This window comes from Diadema setosum, chromosome 20 (genome assembly GCF_964275005.1).
Source record: "Diadema setosum chromosome 20, eeDiaSeto1, whole genome shotgun sequence".
Lineage (NCBI taxonomy): Eukaryota > Metazoa > Echinodermata > Echinoidea > Diadematoida > Diadematidae > Diadema > Diadema setosum.
This window is the reverse complement of record NC_092704.1, coordinates 465,565-490,723: the sequence shown is the minus strand read 5'-3', so window position 1 is coordinate 490,723 and position 25,159 is coordinate 465,565. Positions and strand designations below refer to the sequence as shown.

General features: G+C 39.0%; 2 protein-coding genes across 2 annotated transcripts in view; one reads left to right on the top strand and one right to left on the bottom strand.

Annotated features, from left to right (window-relative positions):
* Nucleotides 1-469: 469 nt before the first annotated feature.
* On the top strand, nucleotides 470-10,108 carry LOC140243661 (uncharacterized). The gene is made up of 6 exons (XM_072323326.1): nucleotides 470-772; nucleotides 2,202-3,531; nucleotides 4,272-4,391; nucleotides 6,296-6,404; nucleotides 7,122-7,222; nucleotides 8,213-10,108. The coding sequence occupies exons 1-6, from the start codon at nucleotides 636-638 to the stop codon at nucleotides 8,303-8,305; spliced, it is 1,890 nt and encodes a 629-aa protein (XP_072179427.1). The 5' UTR covers nucleotides 470-635; the 3' UTR covers nucleotides 8,306-10,108.
* A 1,833-nt stretch (nucleotides 10,109-11,941) lies between these two features.
* Nucleotides 11,942-25,159, bottom strand: part of LOC140243651 (tolloid-like protein 2) — a 37,224-nt gene continuing 24,006 nt past the window's right edge. Inside the window, exons 7-14 of the mRNA XM_072323314.1 lie at nucleotides 24,077-24,243; nucleotides 22,872-23,055; nucleotides 18,397-18,765; nucleotides 17,506-17,553; nucleotides 16,679-17,029; nucleotides 15,942-16,307; nucleotides 14,666-14,987; nucleotides 11,942-13,469 (exon numbers count right to left, since the gene is read on the bottom strand). Of these exons, the coding sequence (XP_072179415.1) occupies nucleotides 14,710-14,987; nucleotides 15,942-16,307; nucleotides 16,679-17,029; nucleotides 17,506-17,553; nucleotides 18,397-18,765; nucleotides 22,872-23,055; nucleotides 24,077-24,243 (1,763 nt within the window). The 3' untranslated portion in view covers nucleotides 11,942-13,469; nucleotides 14,666-14,709. The remainder of the gene's footprint in view (nucleotides 13,470-14,665; nucleotides 14,988-15,941; nucleotides 16,308-16,678; nucleotides 17,030-17,505; nucleotides 17,554-18,396; nucleotides 18,766-22,871; nucleotides 23,056-24,076; nucleotides 24,244-25,159) is intronic.

Below are 25,159 nucleotides of genomic sequence, written 5' to 3'. Positions count from 1 at the left end.
TCCTTTCCTTTCACACCGTCATTGAACGATGTCGAGCACAACGAAAGCTGTAACAGTTCTGTTCAACCCTGGGTACAAAAAAATTAACATTTTGACGACTAGTACACCACACTTTTAGTGGGATTTGTAATCCGGAACATCCGTTCAGGACGTCAACTTATTACACACCGCGAGAGACATGTACAGCCAACGCTTAGCAACAAATAGACTTTTACCCAGTACGTTAGAAAGCACAGTGTAGCAGCCCCGCGAAGAATTACAATACATCGATACAAAACACCTGGATGTACAGTCTATGGAAACCGGTGCGACTTGACCTTTCACACGGTTTATACTACAAAACATGTACACATGCGCGGAATTCAAAATGTCTGTTTACCTGAGTCCTGAGATGCCTCAACTAGGCCTACTGCAATCACTGAGATTTCTGTCATAAGTTTAACAGGTTTCTCTTCCTGCAGTCAATGATATGATTCATTGATTAGGAATGTATGCTGTATCTCACCGTCATTCCAGCAAGCGTCGTAATAGTGTCGAAGCTGACACAATTAAATTTACTGAAAGCTAGCCTAAAACTGGTACAATTACAAAAGTAGGAAGTGCCGTCATCGCCGCGCCGCACCGCACCGGCAATCATGTTCGACCCTGCCGCTCCCGCTGCTGGGGCTGCGGCCCCGCCCGCCTCCTTGCCTGTCCGCAACGACTGTGGCTCTGGGCCAAATACAGATGAAGGATGTATTACTCCTTGCGGAGAGGCGTCATCTTGGGAAAGGTAAACCTTGAAACGTAATTTATATTACAGTTAGTGTAATGTTGGTGGTTTCTACTTGTAAAAAAAAAAAAGGCTTGTATACTAAATTTGGTGTGTATTGAGGATATTGACTAAAAATGAGCCTAACGTTATTGTTGTGTTAAAGGACAACAACAACAACAACATTAAAGGACAAATTCACCTTCATTAACATAAGGATTGAGAGAATGTAGGCATTGTAGCAATTCATTGTAGCGATTTTCCTCAAACTTTCAATGATGTGTTCTACTATTGCATGGGAACACATCATTGAAAGTTTGAGGAAAATCGGACAATCCATTCAAAAGTTATGAATTTTTAAAGTTTTGTGCAGTCACCGCTGGATGAGAAGACTATACTGCAGTGTATGATGTCACATGCGTACAACAATATAAGGAAAATATAAAGAGAATTTCACAAAATTTCATCTTTTGAAAAAAGTACACATTCCCTTGACTCGTTACTGACATACGTTATGGGTAATATTATTCCCATTGCCTTTAGAAAGAGGCAAGTCAAGTGCTCTTTTATTATGCAGAAAAAGTGAAAATATGTTGAATTTTCTTTACATTTTCTTTATACTGTTGTACTCATATGACATCACGAGCCTTAGTAGTCTCCTCATTCAGCGGTTCCAACACAAAAGTTTTAAAAATTCATAACTTTTGCATCGATTGTCCAATTTTCCTCAAACTTTCACTGATGTGTTCTACTAATATTGCTGCATTCTCTCAATCCTTATGTTAATGAAAGTGAACTTGTCCTTTAAGATACATCTGTCAGACTGTAGTGTTTTGATTTGAAGATTTGATGTTGTGCATGTGCTGACCTCAGTTCAAAAACATAATTAGTGTTACTAATGGGTGAATAGTTCTGATACCAGGTGAGTACACATGCAGGGGGTACTGTAACCCTGCCCTGCCGGCCTGCCCCCTGGGGCGCTGTAGACCTCTAGATCTAGGCCTAATTAGTTAACATGTGTCCAACCGGTGTCCGGGTCGCCGATGCAGTTGATTAACATTAGGAGGCCGGAGGAGGAGTTAAGTTTGTGATTTGATTATGCTTGCATGTAACTGCGACCAGCCTGAACGTGAAGTGCTCCCACAGTATAACTGTACGAAGGAGCACCCGGGGTTTAGTTCACTGAGTTTGCTAGTTCATTGTTCAAAATCTGTCATGACAACATGTGTGCAATAAAACATGGTTTCCCATGCTCCTTTCCTTGGATGTCTGTAAATTTCCTGATTATAATCCTTGGCCTGGTTATGAATTCTTTTACACATAAAATCTGCTTTGTATGTACTATGGAACATTTTTATATTTTTGCTCATTATTGTGTAAAGCTAAAAAAAAAAATTGAACTTATCATCATAATTCATAGTTTTTCCTCTTTTTTATTCCAATCTTTCAGACTCCCGAGCCTCAGCGATGATGAGGAAGAAATCTTTTTTGGTGCTCAAACTGACAGGGAGAAGCTGAAGGCCAAGAAACTGAGGAGAAAAACAGAGATATTCAGACCAGGATTCAGACAAACATCAGCTGAAGAGAACCAAGAGAAAAGCTCAGTGACAGCTGAGGAGGATATATCTTGTGTGGAATCAAAACTGGATTGTGATGGAAGTAGTAGTGCAGAGAAGATTTGTGAACATTTCAGTGGGCAGAAGAATACTTTCAATGAAAATATTGAAAACACTGATAGTTCCCCAAACAAGAATGACTTGATGACTGCAATCGATATGACTTCAGCAGTGGTAAGTGTGATTGCAACACTCCCACAAACCAGCTCAGACAATGGTGTGGCATTGTTTAGTGCAGTGGAGGACATTGATGGACATTCTGTATTGAGTGAAGAATCAAGGGAAGATGACAGCAATGTCACTTCACCTCATCATGGATTGCAAAGTAATGGGAAAGAATATGCTGGCTGTTGCCAAGCAACGGCTTATTCACCACCGAACAGTTCAAAAGAGAAATCTTCAATTGCAATGGCTGTTGAGGAATTTGGTCAAGTTGGGACTAAAGTGGCAACAATGAAGGCGGAAGATGAAGACAGATCACCCCCAAAGCAACAGTCCTCAGCTTTTACCTCTGTAAAGAGCTCTTTGGATGCTGTCATCTATTCCAGTCCTTTACAAGTAAACTTTGAGGTGCAGGAAATACAAGCACAGCAGCCAGTTCATCACAATCATCCTCAGAGTCCTCTTCTTCATTCTGCAGCAGAGGGAAAAGTCACATATTCGACGAGTACTGGATCAGCCTTTAGTGAAAGGAGGCAACACCAATTTTCAGCACAGCAAACATTCAGCGCATTTGCTCCCCTCTCAAACCAGAACCATCCAGAGGGTGTCAGCAGCTTCCATGAAGGAAGCGAGGGTGAGATCAACCACCTGATCCACAGCGATCCCTTGGTAGTCTCGTCTCCTGCAGCAACAATCTCATGTTGTCTTTCTGATGGCAAATATTCCTCAGCACCTTCTGAGCTGCCAAAGATTTTAGACATTTCACAAAAAGAAAACATCAGTCAAGGTCCCCAAGCATCATCACTGAGTTCAGGTGCACTGCCCTTTGAAAGGCCAATGACCTTTTCACCAAAAGTCTTGCAGGTGTCCACTCAACAGCAGCTAGCTGTGTCGCCCTCTGTAGTCAGGCAGCAGTTAATAGAGAAGAAGCGTGCTCTGCTCGCCCAGCTGAGAGCACAGAAGCAAGAGCTGAAGGATCGCATCAAGAAAGATAATGAGAAGGTTTGTGTCGAGATTTTGCTCAGCAAGAGGTTTGAATCAGATACCTGTTGTAGTCTAACTTATCTTCCTTTTGAAATAACATGTCATTGTGTGCAGCGCCTCTTCAGACCCTGTACTGTAATGAAAATAAGTTTTATATGAGCTGGACTGTTTGTGCGTCATTCCCTAATAAACTTCTAAGTACCGTATGTTACAATGGCAAAGTATGCAATGTTCTTTTTCTCGCTATAATATCGCTAATATATATTTTATATAATATTCAGTGCAGGGGTGGATCCAGGAATTCTGAAAAGGAGGGCACCCGCCTGGATCCGCCACTGCAATGAATTGTTCTTCGAAATTGTTTGAAAGTTGAATTGCTAAATGTATCACCTTGTAAAGGTATTATGTATTTCCTTTAATTGATGGAAATAAATAAATTGTTGATTTAAAAAAAAATAAAAATGTTTTACTTGATTCTCAAAGTTTAGGAAAAAAATTCATTCACGGGACATCTGCACATTGTTTGCATCCTGGAGAAATATTAATGTCCAAATACATTGTAGGGAAATGACACAAAACTTGCATTCAATTGTTGCAGAATGAAAAGACAATATGGCTGCACTGTCAATACATACCATACATCATTATGTTGGCATAGAGGTACTTCACATATTTGAACTTTAAGTCTGATTTGATGTGTGGCGATATGAAAATTCAATTTTGTGATGTATAACACTTGTTATTCTTGGCTGTTTCAGTGTTTTAGCATGAAGCTGGAGAATGCAAAGGCCTTACACAGCAATATGTCTAGAGGGAGTACTCCCTCCCTGGTGCGTCTCCCTGCCCGAGGCTGCAGTGGGCTGGCTGCTCTCACACTGGTAAGTTCTTCACTGGAGGTACTCAGACAATATCCTATCTTCCTAGAATTCAACCTATAGGAGACATGAACATTGGTATGAAGAGTCATTTTAAATGTTGAATAGAGATGATTGTCAGTGTCAGCTCACTGTAAACTTTGACTTTTATGTACATAAAGCAGTGATACACTATCATCCTTTTGTGCACTTTCCATAATTACAGTTTTCAAAGTTGACAAAGGTCATGTTTTTCATGAATGACCATTGCTCAGTTACACCATATTGCCTCACATTTCCACGCACAGTAGTTCTGCTTAAATATTATCTTTAAGGTTAAAGTTTAACCCTATTCCCACCGGGGGGGCATTTTGGCCCCTCGACGTTTCGCATGATTATTCCGCAACGCGTGATACTCTCGCCATGACATTTTATGGCTTTTTTCTTTCAAGTATCGCACAACTTATGAGACCAAATTTGTTGCTCCCGGCCAGGCATACTGTTTTGAAGCCACGCCCCTTTGAAAAAAATTGCTCAAAAACATGATTCTGTATACAAATCCAATGTAAATTGTGTTTTTGCAATAAATTCATATAAAAATAAATGTTTTTACTTTTAATGGCTGATAATGATTTATTTTAGCCTGATTATGCTTTAAAAAGTTTCTGCGACAAATTTTGACAAAAAAACAACAAAAACAAAAGGTAAAAAAATAGAAATACATGTACATAAGAAATTCAATAAACAATAAAATACATAAGAAATGATTATGAAGCCGAATTTTTACTTCAATATTATTGTTAAGGATGTTGAAAAGAATATGTTCACCAAAAATTAGAAGTCTTGGAGCTTTATTTTTGTATTTATAGACAAAAAAAGAAAAAATTGCATAAACTAGCATAAATTAACTAATATAAAATACATAGATTAAAATTTGAAAAATCTAACTATACACTATACAGTCTTGTAGATTACATTGGCTTCTACCACAACCGAGATCTGAAGGGGGGAGGGGGGGGGGGGGTCCAAAAAGGCATCCCCCCCCCCCCCCCACCCCGGTGGTTTCAATTCTCTCAAAAAACCCGGTGGGATTAGGGTTAAAATAACTTTTAAGATGATGCTATTACTAGCATCTATTGATAAATTTTGGACTTATTAAAGGTGGATAGTAACGGTAGTGTAGAGGGCGCTGTTGATGATACTACCGATCACTGTTAGCGTTGATACGAATATTGCCGAACTTGAGCTGTCATCAAGAGTAAAGCGCGTAGGTGTTGCTAAGTACTGTTGCCTTTGTTGTCTTCTCTGCGCATCACGCAGTCTGTAGTAATGCCAGGGTGCGTGCATATGTGTTTCTTATTATGACATTACAAAAGAAGTTTGCTAAAACTGTCATCCCCTCAGCCGAATCATGAGCGGAACTGTGATCGGACCACTGGCTACAGTGGATCGGACTTCTTCGGACTCGGGGAAGTGGGCCAAAGAGGAGTCGATAGCGTAGGTCTCTATAGGAAACTTGCGCCGTGTGCCCGCGTACGCATTTAAACCACCGGGACCGTGTAGCTTTAAGTGAATTTAAACAGTGTAGTGCTTTGATATTAGAATGCAACATTTCTGCACATTTCGTCTGATAGGATTTTGAAGCTGTGATGAGAATATCCACTTTTCATATTCATGTCTAGTCTTGCTTCCAGACCCTCTGCTTGTATTATTTTACTACACAGAATATTGATGCCCTTAACGTCGAAAACTGGAGTAGGCTTAGATGGATCTGTCCTGCCTTTGGCAAAGATGGCGACTTTGTCGCGGGGCGGCGACTTTGTCGCTGTGGAGTCCAGTTAGCAAAGGGTCTGGAAACCAGACTAATTCATGTCAGGAGTAAGAGGGTATCTCTGTCATGTGTATTTTATTTTCATCTTCCATTTTAGACAGAGCATGAGTTGGAGCTGGTGACCAAACTTCACACCATTACAAATGGCCAGCATGCTGCGACGGAGCAGAATTGGTCTCCCCATCACCTAGTAACACGCAAAAAGGGTAACAAACTTTGTCTTCTCAATGTTGAAGTGTTTACACTGGAAATATGGCTTCTATTTCAACAAATTCAAAAGGAAACTTGCCCCCAAGTGGAAACTGGCTTAGCTATTTTGTGATGTATATTTTCTTTGAAATGGCAGTACGTACGTGCAGAGAGTTACTGTGTTGAATAGTGTATTTGGAGCTTTAGGGTGAGACACAGGGCACCTCCAGAGCTTGTCAAGAGAGCCAAGAATCACACTGGATCTATGGAATAAAGTCCACTGTATTCATATTAACAGATCATTACAAAGTACTTGGCATGTAATATTGTACAATAAAGTAGACTCCTGTTAACAAAGTTCTTGGGACCGGCAATTTTCTTTCCTTGTACAGGTGTATCAAAATTTTGTTATAACCGAACAAAGAAACAATATACACCGTAAACACATAGAGTGGATAATGTTGCGGCCTGAATTTTTACTTTGTTGTAACCAGAATTTTGTAATAACCCTGTGTGTTATAATGGGAGTGCACTATATGTGTAGTATTTCTGGCTTTTTAATGTTCCAATTACGTGAAACTTTCCAAATGGATCAACCAATCCTTATCATTATTATATCAAAGGTATTCACAAGTAATCTCTTGTATAAATGTTCAATGATTGGACTAATGTAAAGATTTTCTCAGTGGTGGGATAGGATATGTATTCATGTCTGAATCCTTTCCCTGTTTCAGGTGGTTCCAGACTTCACTGGCACGAGGACCTGGTCCTAGCAGTAGAAAACCTGTCTAGTCCTAGCAGACCAAGAGGAACAGCTAGACCAATTCTCTCCAAGGTAAGTATCCTGCATGACCACCTGAAAACATTCTGATGATCGACTCAATGTGTGGTTTCACACTGTGCTCGGCTCAGGCTGATAATGATGAACGACAGATGAACAGACCGGTAGGATTTTCATCAAATTCTCTCATTTGTATGATAGAAATTATTGAATTGTAACCCTCTATATCCCCATCCATTTACATTTTCTGTGGTCATACTTTAACGCTAAAAGGTCTCATGCTGAATTGCTATGACCTTATTTTTTTTCTTTTCACATCTTGCGCACATTGTTTTGAAACCCCATCTGTGATAATTGAGTACAGTTGCAGAGATATAGCACATGTTTTTGACCATTGTTACAAAAAATGACTGGGTCCATTATTGGACACTGAAACACTGAGTATGGTCAAAATCTGCTGATGAATGTCTGAGATTTGGGGGGGGGGGGGGAGGGGGAGTTTCAAAATAGCCTGGGCTATACAGGGTTAAATCATAAAATAACTAATGACCTCAGGTCCAGCAGATGTTTATAAGATTCATTGTATACAAATGTTCTGTGTGGTGGGGGAAAAGCCAATGCACCTAAAATAGAGAGTTTGGCTTGGAAATTCAGTTTCAAAAGCAACCATTAACTAACGTATTGTGGGTTTGCTGCATTAGTTACATAATTTTTTTCAAAGAAAATGAGGTAATTTGCTTTACGAACGTGACCTTAGTTCCTAGATGTATGAGATGTTGTAACTATAATATGGACTAGGGAAACAAATTCAATTAGGGTTTCATGGTAGGTACTATGCACAATGCCTGCAGCCACACACACACACACACACACACACACACACACACACAAAGAGTCTTAAAGTGAAGTTTCTGTGACGTCTCACTTGTATGCAGCATGGCATGTGTTCATGTGATGTGAATGTCAGGTCCTGTACTTTTTTTGTTGTTGAAAAATCTCACTACCCATGTTTATTTCAACTATATGTTTGGTTTGGTGTTACAGCGGAGGCAAAATCAGAGTGGACAGGATGCTATACAGCCTGGCCTGAATCCTGGTGGAAAGCCAAGGGCAAAGCAGCAGCTGTTGTTCCGATGAACATAACCGATGGAATACTGTACATTGTATTTCCAGGCTTGTCATGTCTATCAGCCTTGGCTGAAAAGGGGTTTCCTGTGCGACCTTGTTCTGTGTATAGGTGTACTTTAGATACAATAGATTTAGTTAGTGGTTTGCCCATCAACAAAGGATCATGTAGGTTAAAGAAGTGATCATGTTTTTGTACCATGAGATAAGTTGCTGTGTCACTGAAAGACCCATCAATGTGAACTCCTGTTTCCCAACTATGTTTAGCAAAAACAAAAACAAAAGTGTCAAGGATGAATCCGTGTCAGTCACTGCTTCCATTACAATGCTCAATGTACATGTTCATATTCAGCCTGTATTTGCCCAATCATGGAAATAAAATTGACATTTCTTATGCTGTTTTATGTTATTTGCTTAAAAGCCTTTTGTTTTTCAAATGCAAAATATGCTAACAAGCTCTTTGTTTTTCAAATGCAAATTAAATTTTGCTTGAATTCCTCGTGATAACAGGTTAGGAAAGTATAGCACATCATAATCATAGAGTCCATGGTAGTAGAATTTGTATGTAAAAAAGTGAAAGAAACTTGACTTGATACACCATCACTGCCTTGTGAACAATGACAATCATGTGCTTGCTGTATTGCTCTAAGAATTGGTTCCAATCATGAAAATCAGTCCGTTTTTCATTTGTTAATATTTTTTTTCTGCCTCAGGAAATCAATATGAACCCCAAGATGTTGCACATGTCAACCTGACTGATAAGGGGCCCCAAAAGATATCATGTTACTTATGATGCTGGTATGAGTACATTAAGCTTCACTGCTCACTTAAAATCTGGAATTTAATTTTACAATTACTCAATCATGTTTGACCTAATTTGCTAGTCATGTAATGAATTTCAATATCACCTCTCTTTTTTTTTCTTTTTTTTTGTTACATACAATGCATTTCTACATTTGCTTAGATTTTTGTGAATATCATGTTTTTAATTTTCTATGGGAATTGAGCATTTCACCACACAAGAAATAAGTTCGACTAAATTACCCCTCTTGGTAAATGAGAATTTAGGTTATTAGTGTGCTGTGCTGGGTGTGTGACTTTGAACAGTATGAAACTAGTGATTTTCCCTAGCAATTGACCTATAAGTGCAGTCAACTTGGAGAAAAACTAGTGCAACACATGTATTTTCTTTCCTATAACAGATACGACATGCATGACTGCTTTCTGAATCTTTTGTCTTGAAGACCTGAAATTCGACCTCCTGAAGTTCGAGAGCAGTAAACCGGGGAAAGGGAGAATGTGTATGCAGTCATGAGTCAAAGCGAACATTGTAATCGTGACAGACGTACAAAATAGTTAACTTTGACTCAATGACACATTACATTGGCTCTTTAAATAAGAAAGATGACATTCCACTGCCCCTGGGAGGTACTATCCATCTTGTCAACATTGTAATTATTTTAATGCATAGTTTTATGTTAATCTCCTTTTGGATGAAGTGAACAAGAAAGAGAACAGCCGTAATGAAACAGCTTTCCAGGCAAAAGAAAAGAGAACCAGCTGTTCTCTGAATTTCCCTCCGAAAGGTGTACATGTACAACTTTCAAGTTCTTAATTACTGTCCGTACACCCAACCAGATGTAATCATACTGTACACCGTGTATAGAATGATAATCCCATGTCACATGTACAAGGAATCCATTTCATGTTCAGCCCAATTTGTGGTGTAAAGGGCCTCTGCAAAATTTGCTCTGTCCGCTAGACTCGCTTGCTGTTTACATGTACATGTATATCAACTTTGTAAATACAGTCAATTATGCTGGCAGTACCGCACAAATGTTTCATTTCTGTCGTCTATTGTATTGCTGTACAATCCACTTTGACAACATACGAAGTAAGATTATGAGCACATCACTCTTGTCATGATATCAGATTTTTTACAGGGATATCAGGGTTGTGTATCTTTTGTTGTCAAATGTTGTGATTCCTCGTTAGTTATACGGTACAATGTTAGTTTAAATGAAAGAAAATACATGTATCGTATAGATTTGAGCGTCACATTGAAATAGACATTTATCATGACAAATCTTTCAGTCGCTGTGCACTCCCATCATAACGAACATGGTTATAACGAAATTCCGGTTACACTTACAACAAAGAACAAATTCCGCCTCCAACATCATCCGCTCTATGTTATTCATTGCTCATTTTGTTCGGTTATAACGAAATTTCGATACAGCTGTACAATTGCATAACAAAAGAAAATTGCCGGTCCCGAGGACTTCGTTATAACGGACGTCCACTGTATATATGGGTACATACAAACTGTAAATGTATGCACACTCAAACAAGCGTACACACACACACACGCATATGTATATATATATATATATATATATATATATATATATATATATACTATATATATATATATATATATATATATATATATATGCATATATATATATAAATATATATCTATATATTCTCTCTCTCTCTCTCTCTCTCTCTCTCTCTATTAAGTGTATATATACATACATACATATATGTATTATATATTTTTTGTACAGTATTTCCAGAGACATGGAGAAGCTTTACAGAATAAAGGAAAATGAAATCTAATTTATATGTAACTGCAAGAATATTAATTCAGTGGACTCCAGTTATAACGAAGTTTTCGTTAGTAAAAAACCAAGATTCCAAATTATCATTTATATCTTTATTTTGCCTACTTTGCTGCTTAGCTAAAACAAAATTTCAATACACACAAGGGAAACTGCCTTCGTTATATCGGGAGTAGCCTGTAAAACGCATCAGAGAAGTTTGAGGAAAATCGGACAATCCGCTTAAAAGGTATAATTTTTTTTTTCTTTTTTCTTTTTTTCTTTTCTGGCACTGTCGTCGCTGGATACCATGCGAAGACTGCAAGAATACGTGATGTCACAGTTGGACAACGATACAAATCTAACACAGAAAATATTTTGAGAATTCCACAAATAATTTCATACGAAAAGCGCAAATGATCCCATCCAATTCTGTACGACACAAATATGTTGAAGGTACATTGTAATCTGTACACTGTACACGTACATGTATTCCCCTTGCCTTCTGAATGAAGTAACCCAAGAGCTCATTCACTATCCCCTGAAAACATAGCACTCATATTTGCTTCACATTAGTTGTCAAACTGCTACATCACGAGTGGCTGCGAGTGTAGTCTTCTTTTCCAGCAACGGCGATACCGAAACGTTAATACAAAATTTCATAATGTTTGCATGAATTGTCCGATATTCCTTAAACTTCACTGCATGTGCAGTGTATTCTGCGAACATTTCTGCATTCACTCAATCCATACGCACGTACGGTACACAATACATTGTATTTGGGTTTCATTTTTCTATAGCTGGCTGGTGACGTTTGATACTGTCTTAGTGCGAAATGGCCAGATTTAGGGATCTAATGTATGAAACGAGTGCTACAATGTACATCGCAATGCAGTGATAAACTGTATAGTCAAGTGGTCATACAATTGTCAAGGTTGTTCGGCTTTTCTCAGTACTTATACACATCATCTGCAAGAGCCAAGGCAAAAAAACAAACAAACAAAAAAAAAAAAACACGTTTATAAGTGAGGATAGATTAGACTGGGATGTTTTTATTGAAAACCGACAGAAAATAAAGCATAAACATAAATTCAGACCATTTTACAGAATAGTTTCGAAAGATCAAACAAAATCTGATATACACGTGTACTTGCTTTTCTTCAGATGTCGATAATTATGAAAGTACATGTACATAAACAAACCACCCACTACCCCACATAGTTTATGTTTTAAAATTTGATGCAGAAAGAATATTCTTCTAACATTAAGAATTATAAAGAAGATATCATTATTATGCTGTTGTTTTGAGATATTTATAATAGTGAACAACTTTTCGCTTGGAAGAGAAGGATTTTTCTTTACAGTTCTTCAGTCTTTTGTCACGAAACTAAAATCTGGCTTTTATTAACGACTTGTTGAATATCAGTACTGGCTGAGGAAAATAATTTTAAATAAGGGCATCATTTTTGTCATAAAAAAAAAACAACAACAACCCAACACCGATTCTACGTGTAAAATGTGGGATATAGGCATAAGATTATCAGCAATAAACTACAAACAGCGTGGATCCAAAAACCAACCATGGTCCGGAAATAAAACAGTATGTATATCAAAGTTCATCTGGGTCTAGTGTCAGTATCTGATTTTGTAAACTTTGTACAGCATTGAAAACAAATCACTGGCTAAAAGCTATTCTTTCTACAGTTAAAAACACGCTACTTGGAAAGTTAAAAGCCTATATCTGCTACAAAGACCAAAGTACGCACAAGCCTTTAAATATAAAACGTTATGAAATTTGCATAAAAATCTATTTGCATTTCAACAAACGGCAAAAGGACGTGGATCAGGTAAAATCCCCCATTTCCTTTCATTTAGATATTACAAGAATGATTATGTTAGGTGTTTATACCCTCAACTAAAAACCATATACAAGTAATGTGAAAAATACTGGCAAGATACACTGTAGTACGTATGGTATAAAGTACTTTTGTGGTACAATACATAATCATAGCGCAACACTTAAATAGAAGTACGACGGCTAGGCAGGGGCAAAATACTTTCATGCTGTTTTTTTAACACAAATCGAGGAGGTTCTACTTTGTACACACGTTTCAATTTCCCATTGCAAGTGTTTTGGGTAAAACAAGATAAAATCAGGCAAAGATGAGTGAACGACAGAATACAGATTGGAAAACATGGAAGCATATACTGTTCGTCACATCAAATCTGCTTTTCTTTCTTTTTTCTTTTTTTTTTAGTTGGTTTTATTACGTATTTTCCCCGCTCTTTCAATCAAAAATAGAAAAGGAGTATAGACAGGAGGGAGAGTACATTTACCAAGCATGTTGCTCCTGCCTAATTGCTTATTGATACAATGTACAGATTTACATTACCAGCTACAATACATTACACACTGATTTGTCTCATTCACTTTATGAATCTTCTATCTCCCCCTGTCTGTGTGTGTTGGCCTTTGTGACGTCATGTGCCCTGGACTCAGAATACTTCCCTTCACATTCACCCACGAACAGCTCAATTCGTCAGCCATGACCAGTCCGAAAATACGAGTTTACCTGTTTATAAATAAACACAGAGAAAGTTGTTCATTTACATGGTGATTTACACGTATATGGTAAGTTGACTAATAAAAATAACTGGCAGACTGCATCTCCAACATACTCCAAGATAAGATTGTTGCGGCTTTAACGTTTGAACGGAATGTCTGTCTATATAATATACATGCACAGTCTGTATAGGTAAAAAATGGGAGCACAGAATACTAGTACCCACAATCATAATTACGTGCATTACTTATGCATTGATTAAATTGTTCTGCAGAATGCCGACCAGTATCACTAAGATCTAATCAAAACTCACTTGATTTGATTTGATTTGATTTATTTCCGCAGTCAATCAAATACAAATTGAATACAGATTTCAAAAGCACCAAGACAAAGAATAACAAGTGCAGTGAAATAAAATGATAACAGTGCACAAATATAGATACATATAAGTATTTGCATCGAGCAGTAGTCGTACACAGAAACCTAAAATAAAATATCCAGTATTTTTCAGTAAATAACTGAGATAACTGAATGCAGGAGACCGCCATCGTGAGCAATTAAGCTTGAAATGGATGGGGCCTCCTTTCACGTGAATGTCATTACGTTATAAGATGGAAACATCATACACGCACAATTTTGTAAACTGCTGTTATAGCGTTTTCTATTTTGTGCAAACGCAAAAGGGTCACGTGGGCGCACATTCGAACAACTGTCTTTTCGGATTTTTTTTTTTTTTTTTTTTTAGCTCAGTATACTGTGTAGTAAGAATAATGGGGGAACTTTAAAAGTGTAAATATGACTATTGTGTGATCAGACCTACAGCAGATGCGTCACAATGTGATCTAATCGACTACATGATTTGAAGAGGTTTGCGGAAAAGACCCACAGCAAGCTTAATTCGCTTTGCAGTTCAGGTCGATACATGTAATTCCAATGAAAAGAACCTAACGAGAGCAAGAAAAAAAAAAAGAGATTTAGCTGCCCTATACTTTGAAAGTTTTTAGTTATCATGTAGATTCGACCATTTAATCGCTTTTCTTATTGCAATCAACACGTTTTACGCGCATGTGAAATACTGAGTTCGTTAACGCTTCGAATATGTCATCCCTAAATAATTGATGGTGATGGTAGCATCCAGGGCACCAAGAGCAATACCCTAGATAAAGGGTTTATAGTAATTCCTTCAGTCAGATTTGCAATATTACCTGCGTGACCGTATGCTATGACATAGTGGCAGAGACTCCCGTCTTTACGCGAAGTCCCCTCGGGAGGAACTCGCCTCATTGGTCTGGGGCAGAGTCTCCTCAGCCGCTGGAGATGAGTAGTCAAAGTCAGTCATGGTGTACTGGTTGTCTGCTGCTGGATTATCACCACTGCCAGTTTCCCCGTAGTAGTACCAGTCGGGACCAGGACCCACGCCTGACCAGTCATCGACCTCCTGGTAGATGACAGGTTTGAACGGTTTCTTGGTGGTGGTCGGGGGCATTGTTGGTGGTACGAAAACTTCGCAGCGGGCTCCCGAGTCGTCTGCCGAACAAAGTAGTGAAACACGAGACATGAAACGACTGAGGTAAGTATATACAGATACACGTACAAAGCTCTTTAACTCCTTCCCGTGATTGCTAAATAAAAAAAAATCATATACAGGCGTATATATATATATATATATATATATATTGCTTGTTAGCTGATGAAACCGGGAAGTGGAACCAGAAATATAAACGTACCCCCCCCCCCCCCTTGAACAAAAAAGCTGGCGACGGCCCTGAAACTAGAAAAAAAATCACACGGAACGTTCAGTATTGAAAATTATAATCTAAGGACGTTTTAGCGGCGTATTAAAAACGGGTATTGTTGTCCGCTCAATTTTTACCGTTCAATATCAAAGCATATTGAACGAAACGAAAAGAGTTTGTTTGCAAAAATAATAAGTCCATATTTTCCAAATGGAGATACATGTATTTGCGATTAAAGGTCAAGAAAAATAAAGAGAATAATAAGAAAATATTTGCTTCTTTTGACCATAACTTCAAAAATGTACCTTTATATGTAGTGACCAATATATCATTTAAAAGGGATTCTTTTGTACTTTATGACAGAGAGCGCACTTCAAATTCTTCAAAAATGGACTTATCGGTTTTTGCAAACAAACTCTTCGAATATAGGCCAACGTATTAATTCCCCATAGGCTACCGTTGTTACTGGCAGTTCAAGATCGCACGATATTGGATGGCATTACTAGTAATTCATGGAATACCAGGGAATATTGCACTCGTTAGGGTCAATTTTGCACTAATCTTCGATTCGTGCAATATTGGCCCTAACCCATGCAATATTCCCTGGTATCCCATTCATAGCCATCCAATATAATATAAATATTTACTGTCTGAGTGAGAACTGGTCTATTATGGCGTTCTATGGTACAAATGAAAAAGGAAACACACACAAAATCAAGAAAAGTTACAAAGAAAAAAATCTGACCAGCTGGAGTGGTTGCGTCCGCAAAATTGATGAGGAAGCCCTGGTAAGTGTTGACCTCGTTGGAATGGAACCTCATCCACACCGCATTGCGTCTGGAGAAAAATCGACCGGGAGGAGGTACCCCGTAGCCGCTGTGGTTCCCCACAATGATATCCCCACCTTCCTGTAGACAGCCTTCTCCGATGCTGAGGTGGTCCAACATTCTGGCCTCTGTGGTGAACTCCAGGAAGTTGACTTCTATCCTGCGACCAGGCGCCCCGTTGATCTGGTAGTAGCAGTTTTGGTTGTCGAAGTAGTTGTAGGGAAAGTTCGGGGAACCAATGGTCAGCGACCCGTCCGTAGGGATAAACAAATATCCACCGCACTCTACAGTTCAACAACAGTAAGAGATTGTTCAGCAGCCACGTTTCACAGTCCCGTTTCTTGCAAAGTAAACACTGAGACAATAAACGGGAGTTTACAAATACTGTATCGTCTTATTTGTTATGCATACTGCACGACTAGAAACGAGGGATAAAGTACATATTATCGTTTAATTTGATACACCCACAAAACGTTTTCAAATCATCTCACGGAAATCATACAAATTAACGTATCATGCAATTTTGCCCGGGAACTTTGTTAATAATATCCGTATAATGTAGTGTTGTCTACAAATCTATTAGATGGTGGTGGATGGCGTGACGAAGATTCAGGCATCATAAAGTTTGTGACACAATACAGAACAATCTTCTCACCATTATAGGGGAGTGCCTCGATGATAGCTGTCCAACCAGAAAATTCGTTGACGGAGTCGGTAACAAATCTCATCCAGATTTTATTAGCCACCGTCCTGATCTCCTTGGGTTTGTTTCGGCCACTGTGAGTCAGGAAAATACTACTCTCATCGTCTGGATCGGTGCCATTACCCATGAAGAGGACATCACGAGAGCCCTCTGTGTTGAACTGGGTGAAGAAAATGCGCACTCGGCCGCCGAAAGGAATATCAACTTCCCAAAGACAGTCCAAGAACTTCCGGTACGGTCTACCGGGTGAGTTGATGACCAGCTTGGTGCTGAAACGACCTCCCGTCACCTCTCCACCACAATCTGTTAGGAAAATAAAACATAATATATTCATATGTTTGTTTAGTCCCGTACGAAGAATACTCGGCTCTTTCAGGATGGCTGTGTTAAATCGACAGGTTTCATTTGTTTGTTTGATTAGTATTTTCACATGGTTAACTAAATTCGTCTCGGCATTATACCATCACATTAAAATTGGAGAATAGCTATCAGCAGTCCCCTTTGACTCATTATTCTCAGATGTTATAGAACAGGCTTTGCCAGAAATCATCTATACTTTCAATCTATCTCTGTAATAAAACTACTATATCCTTTCAGCAAAATATATTACATTATATTCTCTAGTGTGCCAGCGTGAATGTCAGTAGCCGAAGAGTAAAGCCCTAAGAAAAAGTATTTTTGAATTAGATACTTTTAAGAAAAATGATTGTGATGACTATAACTTGAGATGCTGATGTTGAATTCCTTTCTCCTCATCCCATTCAAAATATTTTGCTTACCCGTGTCTGGCTCCCTCGTTGGCTTGGCCTCAGGAGTGTAGTTCGAAGCTGATATAGAAAGGGAGATAACACTTACAATTAGTCTCACAGACCCAAATGTCGAATAATCATTTAATGTAACAAATATTGCAGAGACCATAAGTGAACGAGACGCTGAGGTGAAAACACAATATATATATATAAAAAAAAAAGAGATACGAAAGTCATTACACATGTGCGTAAAAAAGGACACGGTCACGACAGTAATATGTGGATTTAGAGTATATTGCTCTGCATTTTGTTTCTAAATAATATGGTGGACATAATAATCCTACTAAAGTGTCGGGCAGTGGCATGAGTGTGGGTGCTACAGAGCTCTTTTTACCCTGCCATACAATCGCTCCCTCGTTCAAACAGGACATTGTATTTGGTTTCCTTGGAGCATTGACACAGACCACAATAAATTTCTACAGAATTCATTTTAAATGGTATTGGCGACCAAAACGTCAATTTGGCAAGGGGGGGGGGGGGAATAGATTACGGAGGTTTCTGACACATGAATTGTGAAGACCTCAGTTGAAATATATGGTTAAAATTTCAAATCGATTTGAAAAGAGACACCTCCTTACAAAACCTGAAAATATCAACTTGTTAGAGAGAACAAAATATGAACACTTACCAAATTGAGTGATAGAAAGCAGAACAGCAGTGAAATTTATAAAGGGAAAATAGAGAAGGATAGAGAGGCATGGAGTAAGCTGAAGATGAGAGGCGGAAGAATATAACGACGGGGAAGATAACAGACACCTCAAGATGAAAACAAGACAGAAAAGGAAGAAAACATGCAAAAAAAAAAAAGCAAAGCAAGGTGCACGGAGTTTATTGTTAATAAGTACACTTCAAACAACGTACAAATAATGGAAGTGTCTGAAATCTCCACTTTGAATCCACGGTCGATGACCGATGCATCTGACCGGAAGTAGATCCACGCCTCGTTCGTGGGCGAGTCAAAGCCGGCTGGATCAGGTAGGGTATTCCCACTGTGGCTCTGGATGACGTAGTTGGAACCATCGCGGGCAGGCGACGGTCCAATGCCAGCACTGACAGTGTCGTATTTTTTCTCCGTTGAGAACTCTTTGAAGACAACGGATACACGCCTCTCTGGGTCGCCCGTGAACTTCCAGATACAGTTGAGGTTGATACGATAGCCGAGGTCGGGGAAGAGTGGAGAGGCGACCACGATGGAACCATCTCGTGGAATCGCGATTTCACCTCCGCATCCTGAAAGGTACATGACAAGAAACCGAAAGTGCTCGCTTAAACCAGTGCATAGTATCCTGCCAGATTTGTGTGATAATTATAATGACGCCTTCAATTGATTAGGGCGATATTGTTGACGTCAGATATTCCCCGATATTATATATTACATATGATATTATACAACATAGCTAAAATATGATGATGCTATTATGATAGACCTTACTGTCATTTTCTGTTTGTGTCATGTCCAAAGCAAATTTGCAGTGCTTGAGTTGTTTAAATATCAAGTTCAATGTGAGACTTCATAATTATGGCATCAAGCCCACATAATATTCGCTTCTTAACATGTGGTTGCTACTTTATTAATATGCCACTGATACGTGAACATGTGGAAATTGTAATCTTTCTTAGGCCAAGTAAAAAAAGATAGTAGTTTCTCGTCCGGGTTTTTTGAGCAAGGCGATGAGGGAGGTCCTTACTATTTGATATCTTACTATTTTTTCGAGGATTGTCAAAATGAAAGTAATATGTGTTTCTCATCTGGTAATTCTGAGAAAGGTAACGAGAGAGGGCTTTACTATTTTCTTATATCCAATTTATGAAATGAAATATCACTCTGGTAGCTGTGTTATGAGAGACCAGGTCCCAAGTGTATGTCTTGCCTGCACTCTGTGCATTTTCAAACAAATAGATTTGTACCATACTTGAAATGAAACTTCATGCATGCAGAAATACATTTGCTTTTTCTTTCCACTACAGATGTCAAGGGTCAATGACCATCTTGATACTGGTATTATTAGTGTTGTAATGGCATTTCTGATACCAGTGTACTTGCAATTCTGATGTATTGTGCTATTCAGAAACAGGTATAAAACATGTCTTTCAACAAAGAATGTACGACTGAAATAAATTCCATGATATTCAAAACACTGCTTTATTTATCATTGGTGTTTGTAACATTATGTGTCCACACAGCTGGTATGTATCTGCATTTCTTCACAGTACATTGTAGCACATTTAACTGGAAACTGTTGTACAATTGCAGATGGATGTCAAAATGATACTGATATGGCATTATAGCATTAAACATTTAAAGATGTTTCTTCATGTTCTAAAAAGACATTTGAAAATCACTCATCATTTGGATGATGAATGATTGTAATATTTGTATACCACACTACAGATGATACGACTCACGGCCGTGTCCGTGAATTTACATCGTAAAGAAAAGTATCTCGCAGAAATACGAGACAAACCAGAATGCGTGGAAAAGTTATTTATTTTGTAGATACACCCATTTGATAATTCTACATTTGCTGGAAAAGCGCATTCATTTTCTCTTCAAAATAGAACAATAAATCGCCGTCAGCGATGCAACGTTACAGAGCAGAGTGTACGGGCTTCTACACATTCGAATGTGTTCATGCGTGCGTGCAGACAGCTGACAGAGGATGGTACAAGTACCGGTGACCGACCCTGGACAGACACGCACACTTTGCCAATACGGTGCGCCGGCACCGTACCTTCCGACACTGCACACACATGCACATACAACTGTAGTCACAATGACATGAAAATGTATACAAACTCGATACAATCCTCACAAGCATTTGTACAGTACAATTCATCCGCTTGAAATATGAGAAACGGGGAAAAATACGAACAATGCGCGAAATATGCGTGGAATATCAGCGATAGCAAGATAGCAAATGTTGCCGCTATCGCGTTCACGACGTACCGAGTGCGCTGTTCATCGCAGCTAGCTAGCCCAGGCCCGCGCCCGCGCCCATCCAACTACAGTTCGACTGCTTTGTGGGTCATTCCTTCTTGCCGAGCTCGCAGTGTGAAATGCATGCGTTTATACGCACTACAGAAGCTACAGCTGTACTACAGCTAAGTAGAGGACGCAAGGCGTAATTAGAAATGAAACATCACGATTGGTAGGTGAATTGTCGATTTTTTTTTTCGGCGGCCGAAAAAATAGTAAATATCAAAAAAGTCGATGCGGCAACTGAAAATCGAGGCGGGCGGGGAGCGGGCTGGGACGAGAATTATGAATTTCTTGGTATTTTCGGCGCCATTTTGAAAGTAGCAAATAGTAAAAAAATCGATGCGGCGGCCAAAATCGATGCGCGCGAGGACGAGAAACTGGTTTCTTTTTTTACTTGGCCTTATTTCAAGGTTTAATATTGCTTATAACCATTACATTCTGTTCGTACGACATTACTATGTTTATTTACAGCCAGCTCAAATATGAAGTGGAAACAGTGGCGTATCCAGGGAAAACGGCGCCCGGGGCAAGCACGAAAATTGCGCCCCTAATTTCTGAAAAAGTGTTTAACCCCAACCCCATCCCGGTAGGGACTTTAAACAAAGTTCACATGATGCTTTTTCAAGCACTTAAAAGGGATCTTTTGCGGGTGATTTAAATGTAATGAATTTTGATAGATTTTGGCGAGCGAGCGCAGCGAGCGAGCCGAAAATTTTTGTATTTCAGCTTACAAAACATTGAATTCTTGTCATTTTTTGCTTACGAAATCTTACAATTCTAATCAAGATTATAGTGACGGCCTTATATAGATAACGATTTATACCAAAAAACTGATGACTTGAAAAAAATACTCTAAATTAGTGCGCGCAAGTGAGCTGAAATTTGTATGATATATGTCCTCGTCATCATCACGTATTGTTCTTATCTTTTTTATATAAATTTTGGCGAGCGAGCGCAGCGAGCGAGCCGAACATTTTTGTATTTCAGCTTACAAAACATGGAATTCTTGTTATTTTTTGCTTATTAAATCTCACAATTATAGTGACGACCTAATAGATAACGATTTATACCAACAAACTGAGGACTTGAAAAAATACTCTAAATTAGTACGAGCGAGTGAGCCGAAATTTGTATATTTCTGCGTCATCATTACGTTTTTTTCTTATCTTTTTTTATTTTTTTTTGCGCCCCCCTCCCCCGTATGTTCGAAACCGTTGGCGTCCTCTTTTGATCCAATCGGCGATCGCTTCAGAACGAATGAAATTGCAGTCGCTGCTCCGTGTAACATTTTTCCTGCTAAATATAAAATGACATGAGTGAACACAATAGACATCATTTTGTCCGCGTCATCGTCACGTTTTGTTCTTATCTTCTTCTCTTTTTTATACAAATTTTGGCGAGCGAGCGCAGCGATCGAGCCGAAAATTTGTGTATTTCAGCTTACAAATCATGAAACTCTTGTCATTTTTTGCTTATTAAATCTTACAATTCTAATCAAGATATAGTGACGGCCTTATAGATAACGATTTATGCCAACAAACTGAGGACTTGAAAAAAAAAATACTCTAAATTAGTACAAGCGAGTGAGTCGAAATTTGTATATTTCCGCGTTATCATCACGTTTTGTTATTATCTTGTTTGATTTGGTTTTCTGCCCCCCCCCCCCCACCATTCTCCCTCCCCCCTCCGGGCGATTTTTTTTCTTCTTCTTCTTCTTCGTTTTTTCCCCTTTTTTTTTGCGCCCCCAAGGAGTGGCGCCCGAGGCACGTGCCCTCCTTGCCCCCCCCCCCCCCCTAGATACGCCACTGAGTGGAAATGTACTGTAACAATCGTTCAATGTCTTGGAACGCTACTAAAAGTGAAAAGTTTGCCACTCCAACCTTTCGCATGAAAAAAAGCTAACAGTACTCTTAGTTTCACATTAAAAATACTCAAGATTTCATCCTCTGAAGTCATCGTTACCTACTACAAGAAAAAAAAAAAGAAATATCTCACAGCTGTGTGTGCATTTTCCTACAACAAAACGTGTCAAGGGAGCATGAAGGTTAGGTTTCGCTCCGTTTCCATATTTTCACTGTTTCTGCTGCTTCAAAGTTACACACGGTTTTTTTTTTTTTTTAATTTTCACTTCGTCATATCGCCTTGGAGCATTTCTTGGCTGATGATTCCTATGGGAAAGCCAACTTCTGACCGTTCTGTAAACTAAGAGATGAAAGGTGGGAAGGGTCTCTCTTTCACCTTCCTGCATGCTGAGAGGGAAGACGGGGAACACGCAATAATGTGAGCGGCACATGAATGTTTGCTTGCCAATTTAACACTGCTCATTGTGTTACAATATCACGATTCTACTCTTCACCATTGTAAGGCTGGTCTCTGACAACGGCCATGAATCCACGCCGAGTGTTGGCGGGGTCAGAGGTGAACCTGATCCAAGCTACGTTGTTTTCAACCAGTACCGCCTTGCTTGGTACGGAGCGACCCGTAAGCTTCGTCATGGCATCAGTACCGGGGTTGCCGCCCGAACCAATCTCCACGAAGTCCTAAAAAAGTGAGGATGGATTAACTTAGACAGGACTGTATACATAACATCCTTTACCGTTACACTGCACAATCATTATGGTGGCGGGAATGTACAGCGATAGACAAAGTGATTGATAAGGATAGCTATAGGAAATTAAAGAAGATAAAATGTACATTAACAGAAATATAATGTGCCAGCGATAGTATGCAGTGACGGATCCAGACAGCACACTGGGCGCGCGTCAAACCAAAAGGAATACAAAGAAAAAAAAAGGGGGGCGTGTGCACCTTTCTTTAATTTTGTAAAGGCGCCTCCCCTTTACAGAATTCTTGGATCCGCCCCTGGTGTGAACACAATAACTGTGTTTAACAACATAACTTGTTCATAACGTTTGTTCATTGGCACTTGGCACTTGGCAATTTGAATTGTACAATGCACCAACTACGAAAGTTTGCTAACAAAAACAATTAAGACAATTGCTTTCCCTGCCTGTTTGTCACTTTGCCTCTGACGAAGATTCTGCTAGGTTTGAAAGCTCAGGCCCCTTTTGACTCCAAAAACAATTAAAAGAAGCAGGTTCTTGAGACAGCAGAATCTCCCAAAGGGCTTGTACAGTATTGGCGGAGGATTTGACTTTTAACTTTTTGCGAGATACCAAGATACTACTTATGGAATAGTACAGACCATACCATTCTAAAAGGAATTGAAAGTTTACATGAGGAAAATCGGTTTTGGAATGGCCGAGACATACAAAAACAAAGTAAAACAAAGCCATCGTAATAACAGGTGGGTACCACCTTTTATAAGAATCGCTCCGTTTGGATATCTCAGCCATTTCAAATCCAATTTTCTTCAAATAAACGTTGACTTCCTCTTGGAATTACATCCTCTTTCACGTTTCATAAGAGGTTTCTCACTATCTCACCAAAAATGCTAGAAATCCGAAGTTAGGTCTCAACCAAAACTCTACCATCCCTTTAACCTTTCATTTCGGTGGATTGAATCCAGCGAACATAACAAATCAGAAAGGACAACCCCACCTGATTGGTCTCCAGGGTAAAGGTCTTGAATGAGATTCCAATGCGGCGTCCAGGGACGATCCGGATCACCCAGTCACACTGGAAGTAGTTACCATAGTTCTCCGGGTAATTGGGCGTGGTAATGGTCTCTTCGCCATCGATATCAAGCCTGATTCTACCCCCGCAACCTGTCAAAAGCAGCCAAAGAACGATATAGGAATATGTAGAGGTCATTTCATAGCTCCATATCTATATTTACGTAATTCACGCAATTATTATCACGCTTCCAAAACCTAGAAATAATTTCATGAAATTTGGATGCATTCATGCCAGTGTTAAGAAATTCATTAACCTCCCCGAAAATGTAAGAATAATATATGATTTGAAAGCTTTTGAAAGAATGTAAGAGTATGTATGTTAGTTTGGATTTCAAACTAATTTGTCTGAATTTACGTGAACCTGTTTGTGTCACCCTCTTTTTTAGCGTTTGTGTTTAATGGTTATGTCTATATTCCTTTACTTTTTTTTTCTTGGTATCTAGTTTCTGCTATATTGTTATGTATTTCACTTTGTTATGCTTGGTTTTTATTGTTAATTTGCTTTGATTGATTTGTTTACTGTTCTGTTGGTAATGCTGTTGTTGTTGTAAATAAAACAAAACAAACAAACAAACAAACAAACACCTTCGGTGGTAGGCCGTCAGATTGGACTGCATAGAAAGTCATTGTTTATAGTCTGACATGGATGGTGAGTAAACAGAATAATCTTGACGGGAAAGAAAAATGTCCCTGACAGTTTGACTGTTATGGTGATGGTGAGCATTAACCTTCCACGGGGACAGCGGATATTACATCGAGATTACAGTCTGACCGTAACGTCTGTCTATTTTACAGGCCCTATGAACCCTTCAAATCACCAAGACGGGCCTTGACGATTCACGTGGGGGTAACTGGTGTTATACGAACATCATCTGAAGAATACGTGAAAACCACTTGTTGGATGAAAATATTAAGCACTGAAATGACTCTCACATCGAGTGAAAGGAAGTAACACTAAATCACGAGATGTTACTACGTGACTTATGAATCGTAGCATAGCTTTCGC